The sequence below is a fragment of the Onychostoma macrolepis genome, chromosome 11 (genome assembly GCF_012432095.1).
Source record: "Onychostoma macrolepis isolate SWU-2019 chromosome 11, ASM1243209v1, whole genome shotgun sequence".
Lineage (NCBI taxonomy): Eukaryota > Metazoa > Chordata > Actinopteri > Cypriniformes > Cyprinidae > Onychostoma > Onychostoma macrolepis.
In genome coordinates this window covers 18,509,832-18,527,064 of record NC_081165.1, presented here as the reverse complement: position 1 = coordinate 18,527,064, position 17,233 = coordinate 18,509,832, and the positions used below count along the sequence as shown (strand labels likewise).

Genomic DNA, 17,233 nt, shown 5'->3' with positions numbered 1-17,233 from the left:
AACTCTTCATGTCTTAGAGGCAGTGAGATGTGACAGTGAAGAACCTGCTAGTTATTTTTCAGCTGGAGGTAGATTGACAAGAGAAATGTTGTGTGGCCCTCTGCTGGCGTTAATGTGCATGTGCATCATATCTCTTACGCTTACCTGTGTGCAGGACCGAGTGGAAGTGAATAACGGGCGACTGAGGATCAGTAACCTCGCCTTGGAGGATTCCGGGATGTATCAGTGTGTGGCCGAAAACAAACACGGCACCGTTTACTCAAACGCTGAACTCAGAGTTCAAGGTGAGCACAAGTGAATATCAACATGAAAGCAAATCAGAATACAACTGAATAAACATTGACATGTTTCTCTTGTTATCTACCTTAATGCACTTCAAATCCCCTTCTGCCCACCCAGTCATGCCTGAACCCCGATTATAGTATGATCTGTGTTTAAATCCTCTCTGTGTGGATCCCTATCTCCCTTCCTCCCCGTCCTGTCGCCCTATTTCAGTCCAGGCTCCAGACTTCAGGTTAAATCCAGTGCGGAAGCTTGTTCCTGCTGCCCGTGGCGGACAGGTGAAAATGGAGTGTAAACCTCGAGCGGCTCCTAAACCCACTCTCTTCTGGAGCCGTGGCACAGAGCTACTGACTAATAGCACCAGGTAATCCAGTAATGTTTCAAGGTGTTTCAAAGACCTCCAAAAATCTTTAAAATTGGTATATATTATTACTGACAGAAAAAATGGCCTTGTGAGCTGTTTGTAGATGCTTTGAATACGGTGATCTCAAAAAGATTAATTTTCTCCAGGATAACATTCACTCCAGATGGGGTTCTGTGGATCTACAATATCAGTCGTGCCGATGAGGGAAAGTACACCTGCTTTGCAGAAAACTATCTTGGCAAAGCCAACAGCACAGGACACCTGTCTGTCAGAGGTAACAAAACCTAATTTTCAGGTTATCTGTTTGGCACTAAATATTGTTGCAGCTGTGAGTGTTTACGTGCATAGTTTTTTTTTTTTACACAGATTACACTTGAAAAGTTTAAGATCACGTAAAACCCATAAACAGTGTTTCAGGAAATGTCACTAACGGTTAAGCAAAATCTGGACTTTTCTCAACACGCCTATAGACTTTTTAGCCTAGTTTGCTTTGGATGTTAACACCTTTATCAGCTCCCATTCTGCATGTTCATGCACATATCTTCTGTTATGTCTCAATTTCAAGCCTGAGTGTATTTCTGGCTTATTGATCTGCATGTAAATCTTTAAAATACTAATGTGGGCACAGATGCTTTCAGTGTATAAAGTTATGTTTTTCACCCTGTTCTCTCAAACAGATGCCACAAAAATCACATTAGCACCCTCTAATGCTGACATCAATCAGGGTGATAATGCCACTCTGCAGTGCCATGCGTCACATGACCCTACTATGGATCTCACCTTCACCTGGTCCCTCAATGGAGTTCTGCTGGACCTAGAGGAACCAAATGGACACTATCGGCGTATGGAGGGGGTGAGCACTTGATGTGAAAGGGTGTTTAAAAACTGTAAGCGTCAGCACATTAACTCTTAAGTAAGATTTAAAAAGAAATGTTTTTTAAAAAAGACTCTTATGCTCACCAAGGCTGTTTTAATTTGATCAAAAATACAGTAAAACGGTAATATCGTGAAGTATTATTACAATTTAAAATAATTGTTTTCTATTGTAATATATTTTAAAATGTCTTTTTTATTGTTGTCATGGGAAAAAAACTGAATTTTCAGCAGTCATTACCTTAACATGATCCTTAAGAAATCATTCCAATATTCTGATTTGGTGCTCAAAAACATTTCCAATTAAATGTGTATGTATATATATATATATATATATATATAGGTTTTTTTTTTTTTTTTTTTGGATGAATTAGATTTTTGACGAATGGAAAGTTCAAAAGAACAGCATTTATTTGATATCTTTTTGGAAAAACTTTTTGACTGTAGTGTATGTTAGTTTGATTTTGTACTGCAAGGTTGTTAAGAGATGTGTCATGCCATTTCTAAGCAATTACTCTCATGAGTTTTGCCTGGCAGATGATAAAACGACTAAAAATCCCATAAACCTGCATCGCAAGGACCAAAGCTATCTAGGGAAGGTCATAGAGATTCAACACTTTACTGTGCCATTGAAACAGCATAGCAACATGCTAAAAACAACTTAGAGCATAGAGGATCCCTGACAGCCACCCACAACACCCTAGCAAATACCAGTTTCTTTAATAAAATGTGAAAATCTAGTTATGTTCTTAATATTTAAAATTAGCAAGATTAATAAAACCATTTGGATTTGTATTCCAATAGCAGCAGACTCCTCACACATGCTGAGATTAGCTTTAATAGGATTCACTTCAAAGTAAATGCCTTTTAGACATATTATATAGTCAATTTTAAAATCCCAAATTCGAAACCTCTCCAGATTAAGCATGTAATAAAAAGCATGATAATGCTCCTGTGAAGTTGAAGTGGGCTAATACTTCTTTCTAACACAGTTTACTTTTCACTGTCATTTTATATAGAAAGAGACGATTGGTGACCTGTTGATAGTGAATGGACAGCTCAGTCACGCTGGCACATACACCTGCATGGCCCAGACGGTGGTGGACAGTGCTGTGGCCTCGGCCAAGCTGGTCGTGAGGGGTAAGGGCTTCCAGCTGGCTGAGCAGCGATAGAGAGCTCATTTCACCAGCCTGCAGCCTATGGCTGTTCCACAGCCCTGCACTTGTGTTTTACCTCAGCTTGATCGTTTTTGCCCAGACAACTCTCAGCACTCAGCCCTGGGAGAATGAATGAAATGTAGAGTCATGAAATATAAATTTAGCAAATCTGTATTCTTGGGGTTTGGTCCATATGCCTGTTTAGTGGAGATTTTGTAAAGAAAACAGACCCAACTAAACCACTTTAATAACATGTTTGTTTTTGTTTTTTGCTGTGTGTGCATGAGTATAAATATATGAAAAAATGTGAATTTAAGAAAAACAAAAAGTTGTACATTCTCTGGTAAAGCTAAATGTTTCTTTCTTTACAGGCCCACCAGGACCTCCTGGAGGTTTAGTGGTGACTAGTGTCAATGACACATCTGTTGAGCTGAGATGGAGCCGTGGATATGACAACCACAGTCCCATTGGCAAGTATGTCATCCTGGGCCGATCCTCACAGACTCACGACTGGAAGAGGATGAGAACAGGTGAGGTTAAGGGTCATTTTGCTGCATAATGATAGAATTAACATTTTTGCATAAATGTTATTACGAATATGCTTATAATGAAAAGTGGTTTTTTTTATTATAGCAGGGGTTTCTCTAATGTTTTTGAACATTTCAGTTCATAACCCTGAACAAGTCCCCCATTTGCACAAAACATTGTGAATGAAACATTTAAATCAGCCTTCCTACATTGTCAATCAACTTTGCAATCTTGCGTTCTCAGCATGAGCTTTTTATATATATTGTAATATTTTTTATCTACAATATATTATAAAAAATGTAATTTATAATGTCTAATACGTATTAATTGTTTTAAGTATTTATATTTATAATTATTACAATTAACTACAATAACAAAAATTTATATATTTATGATAATTTTGTTTTTGGTACCTTGATATTTTTTCAAATTTTTCTTATCCATTTTTTCTTTAGTCACAGTTACACCCATACTAAATATTTAATTTATTTGTTTATTTTTTGTTGTCGTTTGATAAATCTATTTGTATTAGAGCATCAAGCATTATGTTATGAATGTTTGCTTATGTTATGATTGTTTGCTTATGGTTCCTCCAGACCCTGCAAACATAGAAGGAAATGCTGAGTCTGCACGTATGATAGATCTTCGACCATGGATGGATTATGAATTCCAGGTCATTGCCAGCAACATTTTGGGTAGTGGAGAACCAAGCATGCCCTCCCAGCCTGTCCGAACCAAACAAGCAGGTCAGAACAATTAGAAATTTGTTAGTGTTGAACAAAAATGAAAATATGAAATATGAAATATTATTATAATTATAATTATAATACATATTAAAAAGTAAAAACAAATTGACATGAAATATAAGTGTGGTTCCACATAGAAATATTTGGTAGATAGTTGGGTATTTTTTTCCACTATGTAAGTGGGTCATTATTTTGCTTTTTTTTAAATTATTTTGTTATTTATCTTGCAGCACCCACTGTGGCTCCCAGTGGACTTAGTGGAGGTGGAGGAAACCGTAATGAACTTATCATTACATGGACTGTAAGTGCCATGGACCTCTATTGCTCTAATTTCATATTAGATTTGCCTTATTCTTTTTAATCAGGATGAGTTGCTAACAGATGGTCAATCAATGTGTCTTTATTACTCAACCCTCTCCTTCTGTTCCATAATGAGACAAAAAAACGTTTTCTACCGGTATGAATTGCAGCCCATGGCCAGGGAGTATCAGAATGGAGATGGCTTTGGTTATATCCTGGCATTCAGAAAGCAAGGCATGCCAACATGGATGGTGGTGAGGGTGCCACACGTGGAGTCATCACGATATGTCTACAGTAATGAGAGTCTGTCAGCCTACTGCCCTTTTGAGGTCAGAATCAAGGCCTACAATAAGAAAGGAGAAGGTCCCTTCAGCCAGATTGCTGTGGTACATTCTGCAGAAGAGGGTGAGAAACATTAGAAAGGATAATAATTTTCATTATATTCTGATTAGACTTCGCTTAACCATTAGAGACAGTGGAGAAACTCCAAAACAGCAGACAGTGGAGAAACTCATTTGAGACAAGAGAGCTTATTATAATATGACTTTGTTGTTCTATGGAAGCATATTCTAATTGTCAAAAGTCAAAATTTCCTCCCAAAAAACATATTGAAACAAAGATGCAATAATGTCTCATCCCGTTTATATTAACACAAAACCACCCACATTTACATATCAAAAATCCCTATTAAGTGATCAGTTAGTAGTTGTAGAAGTAACAACACAAGAATAAACAGTAAAATGAGAAAATAAACTAAACTGCTCTGTATATCCTTTACAAGGATTCCAAGTTTATCTTGGGTCTTTCATCATATCTCAGCTTAACTGTGCAGCACATTTCAGGACAGATAATTTTGTTGCACGTGTCAGAGTATATAATGCTGGCTTTAAAAAGAGGCTGTTAATGAATGAAGAGAGTGTAAACTGTATTACACTGTCAATCAAACGTGCAACTCATGTTTAATCACAGCAATGTGCACGTGAAAAGTGTCTTTATAGCATTCGAAGAGTCAGAGATAAAATAAAAACTTAAGACTTTTTATTTGACATTAAAATGTTGCCAGCCTTATAAAATGAAATAAAAAAGATTAAATAATACACAAATGCATGACAACTGATAGATGTATAACATGATGTTTTCCGGCCTTCCTTAGAACCTACTATATCCCCAAGAAGGATTAATGCCACGGCTCTGACAGCTTTTGAGATTCAGGTGTCCTGGGACCCCATTCAACATCTGAACATTAATGGAGTTCTTCGGGGTTATGAGGTCAGGCCCATTCTTCTTTTAACATCTGTTGCATCTCTTTTGATGGTAGTTTTGTTGGCCATTGAGGTGCCACATCAGTATATGAGCTTTGCCCCATTGAGTGATCGACTAATAGAGGTGCTGTTATCTCATTAGCTCCTTTTTATGAACAGCACGTCTAGATCAGATCAAGGAACATGAAATGCATTATTTAGATAAGGCGCCTCCCTTTAGATAAAACCATGCTTTGAAATCCACTGGTATCAAAGGGTATTTTTTGCAGAATGTATTTAATTAAATATGGTAATATAATTGTCTTTCAGAAGCAAAATAAGACTTAATAAGAAGTATGATCAAACTTGTCACAGGTTTGAGACAGTCCTCTTGCTCTGGTTGCAGATTCGTTATTGGCGACAACATGAACGTGAAGCTGCTGCGGACCGAGTGAGAACAGCAGGGCTGGAGAACACGGCACGAGTCACGGGTCTGAGGCCTAACACTCTCTATCACGTCACTGTATTGGCCTACAACAGTGCAGGCACTGGCCCACCCTCCCCAAGAACAACTGTCGTCACCAAGAAACCTCGTAAGACCTCATTTTTGGGCTCAGGGAGCACTGGTAGCTTAGCTAAAATGTGATTTACATGAGTAGATTCGAAAATAATTTTTCTACAAATCTTAACCCAAACTCCTACTCCAAACTACCTAGCCGGCACATGACCAAACTTTAAAGGTGACATGTCATGAAAATCAGCGTGTTTCTGCTTCCACTCAAAATGGGCATTTTCAAAATGATAATTATAAATGGTCTGTGGGGTATTTTGAGCTGAAACCTTACAGACACATTCTGAGGACACCTGAGACTTATATTACATATTGTAATAAGGGGCACAATAGGTCTCCTTTAATGTTAAAAGGTGATAGAAAGAATTTCAGTTGAATTCATGTTGAAAGAATGATTAATGTAAAAAGGTTAACAAAAAACATATAAATGGATGCTGTACAATGAACAAAATTCAGCAGTGATTTAACCTTGACCCATGACATTGACACCTATTAAAAAATGGTGAAATGGGTACTCTTTAAATCATAAGGCAGTGTTTGGTTGATAAGAATGTTGTTCCAAGAAAAAACAAAGGCTGATTCATGTCCAACTTGCGTGAGCTGGTAGCCTAAGGGTGGAAGAGTTGAGAGAAATAAAAGATCTTGTTGCATCACATCACGTTGTCGTGATATGTTGAGCTTTCCTTACAGAACCTTTCTTTCTGTAAGTTGCTTTTGGTAAAGATTGTCAAAAAAAATAAATAAATGAAATATCGGTCAACCATGAGACTTAAAACCACCTATATTTATTTTCATTCTCCTTCATGGAGAAAATAAACTGTCACTTGATCTGTAGAAAAAGGTTAACCTACTTATGAAGATTACTGTTACAATAATAGAAATGTAATAAGTTTGATAACTAGAACAATCTGTTACATCCATAACAGTTCAAATGTCCCGAACAGTCCTTCATACACTTCATACAAACTTGACATTTGCAATTCCTGTATTTGTCACTGAGAATGGTGTGAAAGCTTTGTGGACTTATTTTTGCTTGTATCTTCAATTCTAGCCCCCAACCGTCCTCCAGGTAATGTCTCATGGAAGGCTGTTGGTTCTTGGGTTACTGTGAGGTGGGATCATGTTAAATCCATGGACAATGAGTCTGCCGTTCTGGGTTACAAAGTGAGTGACACACGCTGCCACCCAACACTACGGCTTTCTCTTAGGATGTGTGTTTGTGTTGGGTCATCTGTATGTCATCAGAATATTTGCTCAGATTCGGTCATTTCAGTCAAAGGCTCCTGTCGTATCATTTCATAGCTCTAAGGTAAGAATTTAATAAATGGGTGGCACATGAGAAGAGAAGATGTGTCGTCCCTTATAACGACCCTATTGAGCCCGTTAGCAGTGAATAAATATGTTAACCAGGTGTGTATGTCATATCTTATCTGCTATAGGTTTAAGGTCATCTTATGTCAAGATGGTGTGTACTGTATAACAAATCTGAACTGCTTGATTGCTTGTATTGTCAAAAAATGTCAAATATATTTTCGTACAGCGCAAAAACTGCTTAATGCCAGTGTAAACTATTAAGATATTATAAACATCAACATCATGATCTTCTTTGAAGCTGATTAGAAACTTTGTATTGTGAAACGTGCTATACAAATAAAATTGACTTGAAATGCTACACATCTTGAGAATTCACAAAACATCATTTTTAAAAACTGATTCTCTATTATTTATTTAGGTCCTTTACAAGCATGAAGGGCAGTCTTCCTTGAAGGTACTGGAGAAAAGCAAGAACTCCATCACTCTGCCGTTACCCAAGGACAATGGTTATGTGGTTCTGGAAATCCGCTCTTGGGGAGATGGAGGAGACGGACCAGCCCATGAGGCAATAGTGTCTCAAGATTCAGGTATGTGAGACTAAAAGTAGCCAGGAGTACAGGTGCATCTCAATAAATTAGAATGTCGTGAAAAAGTTCATTTTTTACTTTAGTTATTTCAAAAAGTGAAACTTTCATATATTTTAGATTCATTGCATGTAAAGTAAAACATTTCAAAAGTTTTTTTGTTTTAATTTTGATGATTAGAGCTTACAGCTCATGAAAGTCAAAAATCAGTATCTCAAAATATTAGAATATTTACATTTGAGTTTCAATTAATGACCATCCCTACAGTATAAATTCGGGTATCTCTTGTTCTTTGAAACCACAATAATGGAAGACTGCTGACTTGGCAATGATCCAGAAGACGAACATTGACGCCCTCCACAAAGAGGGTAAGTCACAGAGGGTCATTACTGAAAGGTGTGGCTGTGTACAGAGTGCTGTATCAAAGCATATTAAGAATAGGAATAATTTGGGTAGGAAAAGGTGCACAAGCAACAGGGATGACTGCAAGCTTGAGAATACTGTCAATCAAAGCTGATTCAAACACTTGTGAGAGCTTCACAAGAAATGGACTGAAGCTGGAGTCAGTGCATCAAGAGTCACCACGCTCAGACGTCTTCAGGAAAAGGGCTACCAAGCCACTTCTGAACCAGAGACAACGTCAGAAGCATCTTACCTGGGCTGTGGAGAAAAAGAACTGGACTGTTGCTCAGTGGTCCAAAGTCCTCTTTTCAGATGAAAGTAAATTTTGCATTTCATTTGGAAATTAAGGTCAGAATCCATGTTGCTTGAAGTCCAGTGTGAAGTTTCCACAGTCAGTGATGATTTGGGCTGCCATGTCATCTGCTGGTGTTGGTCCACTGTGTTTTCTGAAGTCCACAGTCAACGCAGCCATCTACCAGGAAATTTTAGAGCACGTCATGCTTCCTTCTGCTGACAAGCTTTATGGAGATGCTGATTTCATTTTCCAGCAGGATTTGGCACCTGCCCACACTGCCAAAGGTACCAAAAGCTGGTTCAATGACCATGGTGTTACTGATTGGCCAGCAAACTCGCCTGACCTGAACCCCATAGAGAAAGAGGAAGATGAGAGACACCAGACCCAACAATGCAGATGACCTGAAGGCCGCTATCAAAGCAACCTGGGCTTCCACACCACCTCAGCAGTACCACAAACTGATCACCTCCATGCCATGCCGAATTGAGGCAGTAATTAAAGCAAAAGGAGCCCCTACCAAGTATTGAGTACATATACAGTAAATGAACATACTTTCCAGAAGGACAAAAATTCACTAAAAATGTATTTTTTATTGGTCATATGAAGTATTCTAATTTGTTGAGATAGTGAATTGGTGGGTTTTTGTTAAATGTGAGCCTAAATCATCACAATTAAAATAACCAAAGACTTAAACTACTTCAGTCTGTGTGCATTGAATTTATTTAATACACAAGTTTCACAATTTGAGTTGATTTAGTGAAATAAATGAACTTTTCCACGACATTCTAATTTATTGAGATGCACCTGTACTGGTTTTAGTAAACTAACTGAAAAACTAGTGTTTAAGTTCTAAATGATGTCTGTGTGTTTGATCCACAGGCACTGGAATGATGGTCCAGAACAGTTCTGGCACTTCTGAGTCCCTCTGCACATCTGTTCTGCTGTTCACTGTACTCGTTCTCACTGGCTCGTCTGGACTGTGATGTTAGCCAGTGATGAGGCATTTCTTATTAATATCAAAGAGAATTGAGCAGGTTTTCCTCAGAAGGGGCAGGGCTGTGGGTTGGGGGTTTTTTGATGAAGGATGTTGGAATGGTTGCGTGGGGTGTAAAGTTTTAGAAGTGTGAGGAGTGGAAGGTTCTTTTGTATAAAAAGGCTTTTTTACAAGGATGACTGGACAGAGAGTCGTTGAGGGAGACTTTTTTTATTGTTATAATTTTAGATGCTTGCCTTAGACGCTCAGAAACTTGAGCGGTGATCATGTCAGCATTTGGTTGTAGTTTCTAAAATTCAACAACAGCTCTGACTCGTTGATTTCTTGTATTGGTGACATTTCCATACTGGATGAAACAAAACTTTTTTTAATATTTTTGTTGCTACTTCATGGCAGCATGTGGACTGCAAAATGATCCAAATGAATGTTTACCTTTTTTATTTGATCTTTATTTTTTTGTGTGTCAGTGTAATTAGAAGCAGGAGTGCATCAGGATTTTTATTAACAGGGTTTTGTATCTGTGTTGAATGATTGTAGCATTCTGCCTCCCTCAGTGTTCTAGTTTTTAAAGCTGAAAGGTCTCACGAAAGCAATGGTACAACAGAACCTGATTCTCGTGTGGTTGTTAAAGTGGGCTTGGCTTGCCAAAGTTATCACTCTGTTATCTCATTGTTATTACTTTGCCTTTTTCCCGAAGGATTACATAAAATTGACGTCCATGGGTTGTTAATTTCTTTCTTGGCACACTGCAAGAGTGAGACACTGAACATTGAACAATGCTGAAGATAACATTCGTGGACAAACAAGTTAATTATTATCCTATTATATTATTATCCTATAATACCATTTATTACAAGGTATTGTTTTCTTCCAAGGTCTTGGCCCTGTATGGCTCAATCTTTGGAGACAGTTCCTAGTAGTGGTCACCTTACCATATTTTAAGTGTTTATTTTAAGTGACAACGTCCATTTGGCTAAAAGAATTTGGAGACATGTTTTGGTTGGCTAACATTAGATTGTGAGCAGGGTTGCCAGGTTTTCACAACAAACCTGCCCAATTGCTACTCAAAACTAGCCCAATAGCATTTTGAGGGGGTCCCCCATTAAAAATCGTGTTCCGGGGTGTAAAATACACATTTTTTTGGCAAAGTTTCCCTGGTAAAATTCATTGCAGGGACTAAATATCACGTTATTGGGGTCGCCTTAACCTGTGGACATGAAAAACAACCTGCGGTAACAGTATTAAAGTAGCCTAATTCCGCAGGAAAACCGCAGACTTGGCAACACTGATTGTGATGTTCTTAGTGACGATTCTGGGGCTCTCGGGTCACTCTGCAAGTTTGGAGGCCCTTAACAGGTCCCAGGACACTTGTCCGGTCCAAAATCCAGCTCAACCTAAACCTGCCATTTGTTGTTTAAAAACCTTAAAAAGATTTTTTTTAAAACTGTTATGTTTTCCTTTTTATTTATTAATGAGGACAAAACTAAAGATTCCAGAGATCCTCTGCTGTGCTTTTTAGATATGTCTTTCAATACTATGGCATCAACTACTGAAGTACAAACTGAAACTGGAATGAAATCATTTTGATGTGCACAATGCGTCAAAATTCAGTCTGTAGCTTGTACTTTCAGATCAAAAAGGTACAATGAAACTGTTTGAATGTTGTATATATTTCTTTCCTTCTCCCTGCATTGATTTTCATTAGTGCCTGTTCAATGGGATGATTTCCTTAAAATTATTCATTTTTTTCTATTTAATATATTTAATTTTCTATTTAACAGTTTTCATCAAGTTCTGACTGTAAATGTAGTAATTTCTTCGTGTGAGGGGTGCTTCATTGTTTGAGCTCCTTCATTTTGCTTTTTACATCTTCTCTAACACCTTGTTGATCATTCAAATCAAGCAATTTCATATTTTGTCCATTCACTGTAAATTACAAATCATGATCACTCAGTGACATTTAAAACAGTTTTAGCCAAAAACACATAACAGCATCATCAGTAGCTCTAGTCCCACACCCTGGTAGCATTCAAGTAAATGTTACACTTTTCAAATGTAGAAGCACTCAAGTTAGGACTATAAAACCATGTACAATTTCACAGCTTTCATTTCTCGTATCGTTTAATTCGTAAATCATTCTGCTGTGTTTCACGTTGTGTAAGTTTGCCCTCTTGTGTTCAATCTGGGCTTCGTCAGTCACAACTCAACATTAATAGCCGCTAACAACTTTTCAAAGTGGCTGTATTTACGCTTGCAGGAGTCGAATGGCACGCTAGTAGTTTCACTCTGAAGGTCACTCAGGTTGTGATGTCAAGTTGTCTCTTTGAACTACCATGTACCCCAGTTGTTGTAAAGGTTGAGCCTGTCCACTGTGGACTGAATGTGAATAATACAGCACTTGTAAATATTCTTCAATAAAAAACATTTTGACTGTATTTGAAGATACCGTGTTCAGTTTTTAGCGATTAGCATAATGCACACATTCATACAGATGTGCACGACTGGCTTAGATGCACCATGTATTTATGCATATGGAATATATAAGGTGGCGCAATGCCATGAGATGTTAATAAAAACTTCCATGCATTTATATTGACATGCACAGATTGATACAGGTCTGTGCATACACTATCAAGCTTACATGCCTAATATATATAAAGAAATGTCTGTTTTAATAGAAGAAACAAAACTGTTCACATTTGATTATTTTCATGTTAAAATTGATGTTAGATCATGTCACAACAATCTAAAAGATAATCCCACTTTACCGTGACTTGCTAGTTATATGACTGCTTATTAATTTTATTGCCCAATTCTTGTGAAGTTAGCACTTATCACCTGTACTTTGGAACTCTTAATAATGTATAAATATACATGATCATGAACAGGTTTTCACCAAACTGGCCATTCTGAGTGCAGCTGACAGGTAAAGAGAGCAGTTTCATTCATTTCTTTGTTACTAATGTTTCTATGCACACATTAATTTTTCTATTATAGAAAGGATTTGACTATGGCAAAACTTGCAAAGACATGCTGGTGAAATTGCTAATGCATTATTTGTTTTGTTTTCCAGCTCTGTTCCTGAAGAATACTGGTTTGGACCAAGACCAAAATGACTAAATTAACACTTTTAGCAGGTATTTTTTATATATATTTAATTTCATTTTTAAAATATTAAAATATATTAAATTATATTTTAATATTTATGCATAACCATGTTGTCTTTTCTGTAGCATTGGGTGTCTTGCTTACAGTGCAGATGGGTAAGTACCTTCAATAACTTTGCATTACCCTAAATAATATGTCAAATATATAGTCTATATAATATATTCATCAACATTCATAATAAATATTCCTAGATAATGAGTAAAGAATATATGCAATATATCTGAATTTCTGATATAGTGGCTTCTACAAAGCTGGTGTGCTACATGACCAACTGGTCCCAGTACAGACCCGCCAATGGCAAGTTCCTGCCAGAAAACATTGATCCGTTCCTCTGCACACATGTGGTTTATACTCTGGCGACCATCAGCTATGATAATCAAATCACTAATGCTGAATGGAATGACTATGAGCTGTACAAGTCACTGAATGACCTGAAAAAAGTGTAAGCAAAAGCTATATCTATAGCAATACAATCATCACAGTATGATAAACATGATTAATTACACAATTTTAAGTCAGACCTTTTTGGTAATTTGAAAAATTTGACTCATTGATTTTTCTTATTCATTTTTATTTATTTATTTTTTAATAGAAATCCTGCATTGAAGACCTTGCTGTCTGTTGGAGGAACGGTCAATGGCGTCAGTCCGTAAGTGAAACGCATTATCTGTAAAAGTCATAAATATATGACATATGACTTTACACTATAATATGAAAAACATACACAAAATAATTTTTTATTACTAATACATTTTTAAAATAAACTAGCTGCAAACACATTAAACAGGATTTACTGAATCCTCTAACTTATGTATGTCTTAATTTGCAACTTTGCAGATACATCAATGTGGTGTCAACTCCAGAGAACCGCAAGACTTTCATCCATTCTGCATTGCAGTACCTGCGTCTCCATGAATTTGATGGTATGGACATTGACTGGCAGTACCCAGGTCACAATGGAAGCCCACCAGCGGACAAGCAGAGGTTTACTACATTCCTGAAGGTAAGCAGACTAGAGGGTTAAAATCAAGCTTGTTTATTTCCATTAAAACATGCCTTTGGGTCTGATTATGTTTCTATTGTATGAAAATTCTCTCTTAGGAACTGAGAGAAGGTGTTGAACAGGAGGCCATAGACACAAAGAGAACTCCTCTGCTTGTCTCCTGCAAAATTTCCAGCATCAAGTCTACTATTGAGCGTGCTTATGAGGTTGCTGAAATTTCAAGGTAAGTTTGCTGTGTTTTAATCAAGCTGCAGTAACGTGTGCCTATGAAAGTTTTTCACTTTCTCCTTTCTGTCATTATAGTCTGGTGGATTTCTTGAACCTTTTGTCTTTTGACTACCATGGACACTGGGACCCCAAGACAGGGCACAACAGTCCACTTTTCCGCAGCTCCTTGGACACTGGAAACGTCTTTCACCACAATATCGTAAGATCCAAACCCTTAAATTCAAAATGCATCAATTCGAAGTGTCATTTGTAAGATCTCTTAGCACGTTCTTGGCTCTCTTCACCAGAACTCATCTGTGGATGTCTGGTTGAGCAATGGAGCCCACGCTGACAAGCTGCTTCTTGGCTTCCCCACATACGGACGCACATTCTTGCTCTCCACTTCACAGACAGGTCTCGGGGCCCCAGCCAGTGGCCCTGCTGACGCCGGCCCCTACACACGCGAAGCAGGCTTCTGGTCCTATTATGAGGTTTTAACACTATTTTTACATATGTTCTAAAACAAGTGTTCTCAACTGGTTTTTGCTTTAAAAACTAGGTCACATGGAATTTGTATACTAAAAGTTGTGTGTAATATTTGATTATGTATAAATTATAATTTACTACATATAATAGCACATTTCAAAATGCAAGGGGTTTCAAACTGAATTCAAACTGCATTAAGTAAATGACTACTATCAAGATTCAATGTTTATTATACAACAGTTAGTGACTCTTTAATGACTCCGCCACTAGGTGGCGACAAGTGGCCATCTTTATGAGTGAATCATTCATTCAAATGATTCACTTAAAAACACTGATTCATTCTGACACAAAACAAGTGAGTCACTCGCTCAACTGATTCGCTCAACCGATTCATTGAGGAATACCATTACATTGTTGGTCAGAGATTGCAGTTTGTTTTTTGGAACTACTTTCAGTGGAATGAGTGTTTGGATTCTAAATTTGTCTTAAAAATTTGATGTTCTCAAAAGCCAGTTATTTACCACACATAATCTGTGTAAACTTTGGGTGGTGAAATTTGATGATTGTTTTTGGTCCTCAGATTTGCCCCATGGAATCAAGTGTCACTGTTGAATGGATCAATGAGCAGATGGTGCCCTATGCAGTTCAAGGAAAGGCTTGGGTCGGATTTGACAACCGTGAAAGTTTTGCTGCTAAGGTAAATCAACTGCTGGTTTCCAGAACACAACAAAATGTTTAATGAGCTTCTGACAAACCTTTACTAATATTTGCTTTAACAGGTGCAGTGGCTTAACTCCTTAAACTTGGGAGGAGCATCAGTGTGGACCTTAGATTTCGACGATTTTGCTGGCCGTTTTTGTTACAGCGGATCTTATCCTCTTGTCAACCATTTGCGCAACGCACTAGGTAAAACCTTGGTGATTATAATGCAGAAAAAGACCACAAAATTGATTCCATCTTCTATTATATGCATTAATGTGATGCTGAATCTCTATTCACAGGTTTCCCACCCAAGCCCACCACTACGCCACGTCCCACCACAACCGCTGACCCCGTCGCCTCTTTCTGTCTTGGCAAACCAGATGGGCTGTACCCCAACCATGCTGATGAAACCACTTACTTCCAGTGCTTCCGTGGAAACGCATACCTGCATAAATGCCAGCCTGGTCTGGTCTATATTGATGCTTGCAAATGTTGTGATTGGCCTTGAGTGCAAGTTCAAATCCATTCCTCCTGTTCAATACAGCTGTCCAGTCATTTATTGTTGTGATTTATTACCTCTGCTTCCAAATATCCAAGCTCATCATTAAAAAAAAATACAAATAAAGAAGTCACAGACATTTGTATTTTATGCATAACAAAATGGAGTTGTGTCTTAGTAAAGTGCTGGTCATATCTTTCCTCACATTTTGTTAATCAGAAATCATAATGTCCTGTTCAGTACAGTCTAGTGTTCTCTTTTTGTTGTGCAGCAAAACGGTGTCCTCTCTTTTCGCTAAATTTTTCATAAAATATTTATAGCACTCTGACTTAAAACCTCTTCCTTAAATGGATCAAATTAAATAACCTTACGTATGGCTAGCTTTATGGAACTGTAAATTTCACACATAGTAAAGGATTCTTATAAACTTGACAGATATGAAGAAGAGAAGTGCCATCATTAAACGTCATATTATGTACAGCACCCATCTACATACAGTATAGTGTCTACCATCAAATCTACCATCAAGAAATATAATGTACAGCAAACTGAGTATCCTTCTCAAGTATATAAGGTCCTGATGTGCCCTCTGGCGTAGTTCTGCTTGCCAGAGTAACTTGAAGAGTACAGTTATGAAATTACAAATTTGCCTGCCACATCATACAGACTGATTGATCTGATAATGTTATGCAAGCATAGCGACCTAGATTTTTATATTCTTATATTACATCTGACCTGATAAACTACCGGCAGATAGCTGGGACACCTGATTTGGCACAAGATTAATTAGATAGATTTTGTAAATAGTTTAATAAAGAATATGCAGTTTATTATTGAAGATGCACATTTATAGTTAGTTACACATGTAAGGTTAAGTGTAATATTACCATTTATTGAGATAAACGTAATCAATAAACTTACACTACAATTTTGAAAGTCTCTTATATGCTCACAAGGGCAATTCAGTTCAAGTTTATTTGTATAGCGCTTTTCACGATGCAAATCGTTGCAAAGCAGCTTTACAGAAAATTAAAGTTTCTATATTATATTTAGCTTATCAGTGGTGACTATCTCAAGTTGATGTCCATATGGCAAAAATTTACAGTAAAACTCAAGCAGTTAGTTATCAAACAGACGGTGAACACTATTAACAGCAATTATTATATGTTGCGATCAAACTTATAGCATAATTTGGTAGTTTTATATGTTGTCTGAGGGTTGGCATCATCTCTTCTCGGGTATTTATTTAATCAAAAATACAGTAAAACAGTTATATATTTTAAAATGACTGTTTTCTGTTTTAATATATTTTAAAATATATTTTATTCCTGTGATGGAAAAGCTGAATTTTCAGATGCAATTATTCCAGGCATTAGTGGGTTCTTTCATGAATAAAAAGTTAAAAAGAACAGTATGGTCCCATTTTATATTAGGTGGCCTTAACAACTATGTACTTACATTTAAATTAATCATTTGATACAATGCACTTATTGTTTATATACATGTTTTTACATTGT

General features: G+C 37.1%; 2 protein-coding genes across 2 annotated transcripts in view; both read left to right on the top strand.

Annotated features, from left to right (window-relative positions):
* Positions 1-12,078, top strand: part of cntn2 (contactin 2) — a 28,300-nt gene extending 16,222 nt beyond the window's left edge. Inside the window, exons 10-23 of the mRNA XM_058792141.1 lie at positions 155-284; positions 496-646; positions 793-920; positions 1,324-1,499; positions 2,539-2,659; positions 3,048-3,206; positions 3,801-3,950; positions 4,181-4,251; positions 4,421-4,655; positions 5,404-5,519; positions 5,898-6,084; positions 7,114-7,226; positions 7,795-7,963; positions 9,537-12,078. Of these exons, the coding sequence (XP_058648124.1) occupies positions 155-284; positions 496-646; positions 793-920; positions 1,324-1,499; positions 2,539-2,659; positions 3,048-3,206; positions 3,801-3,950; positions 4,181-4,251; positions 4,421-4,655; positions 5,404-5,519; positions 5,898-6,084; positions 7,114-7,226; positions 7,795-7,963; positions 9,537-9,640 (2,010 nt within the window). The 3' untranslated portion in view covers positions 9,641-12,078. The remainder of the gene's footprint in view (positions 1-154; positions 285-495; positions 647-792; positions 921-1,323; positions 1,500-2,538; positions 2,660-3,047; positions 3,207-3,800; positions 3,951-4,180; positions 4,252-4,420; positions 4,656-5,403; positions 5,520-5,897; positions 6,085-7,113; positions 7,227-7,794; positions 7,964-9,536) is intronic.
* Positions 12,079-12,664: 586 nt separating this feature from the next.
* Positions 12,665-15,808, top strand: chia.1 (chitinase, acidic.1). Its single transcript, XM_058792142.1, has 11 exons — positions 12,665-12,788; positions 12,885-12,914; positions 13,057-13,261; positions 13,412-13,468; positions 13,657-13,822; positions 13,921-14,045; positions 14,126-14,249; positions 14,338-14,520; positions 15,096-15,212; positions 15,295-15,421; positions 15,517-15,808. Exons 1-11 carry the CDS (start codon positions 12,764-12,766, stop codon positions 15,723-15,725), a joined length of 1,368 nt encoding a protein of 455 aa, XP_058648125.1. The 5' UTR covers positions 12,665-12,763; the 3' UTR covers positions 15,726-15,808.
* Positions 15,809-17,233: the final 1,425 nt, after the last annotated feature.

Bases quoted from the DNA above. Each gene is read 5' to 3' on its own strand.
- chia.1 (XM_058792142.1), top strand. From the start codon at position 12,764: ATGACTAAATTAACACTTTTAGCAG. The intron at 12,789-12,884 runs GTATTTTTTATA...TCTTTTCTGTAG, and splicing joins TAAATTAACACTTTTAGCAG to CATTGGGTGTCTTGCTTACA. The intron at 14,521-15,095 runs GTTTTAACACTA...TTTGGTCCTCAG, and splicing joins GCTTCTGGTCCTATTATGAG to ATTTGCCCCATGGAATCAAG.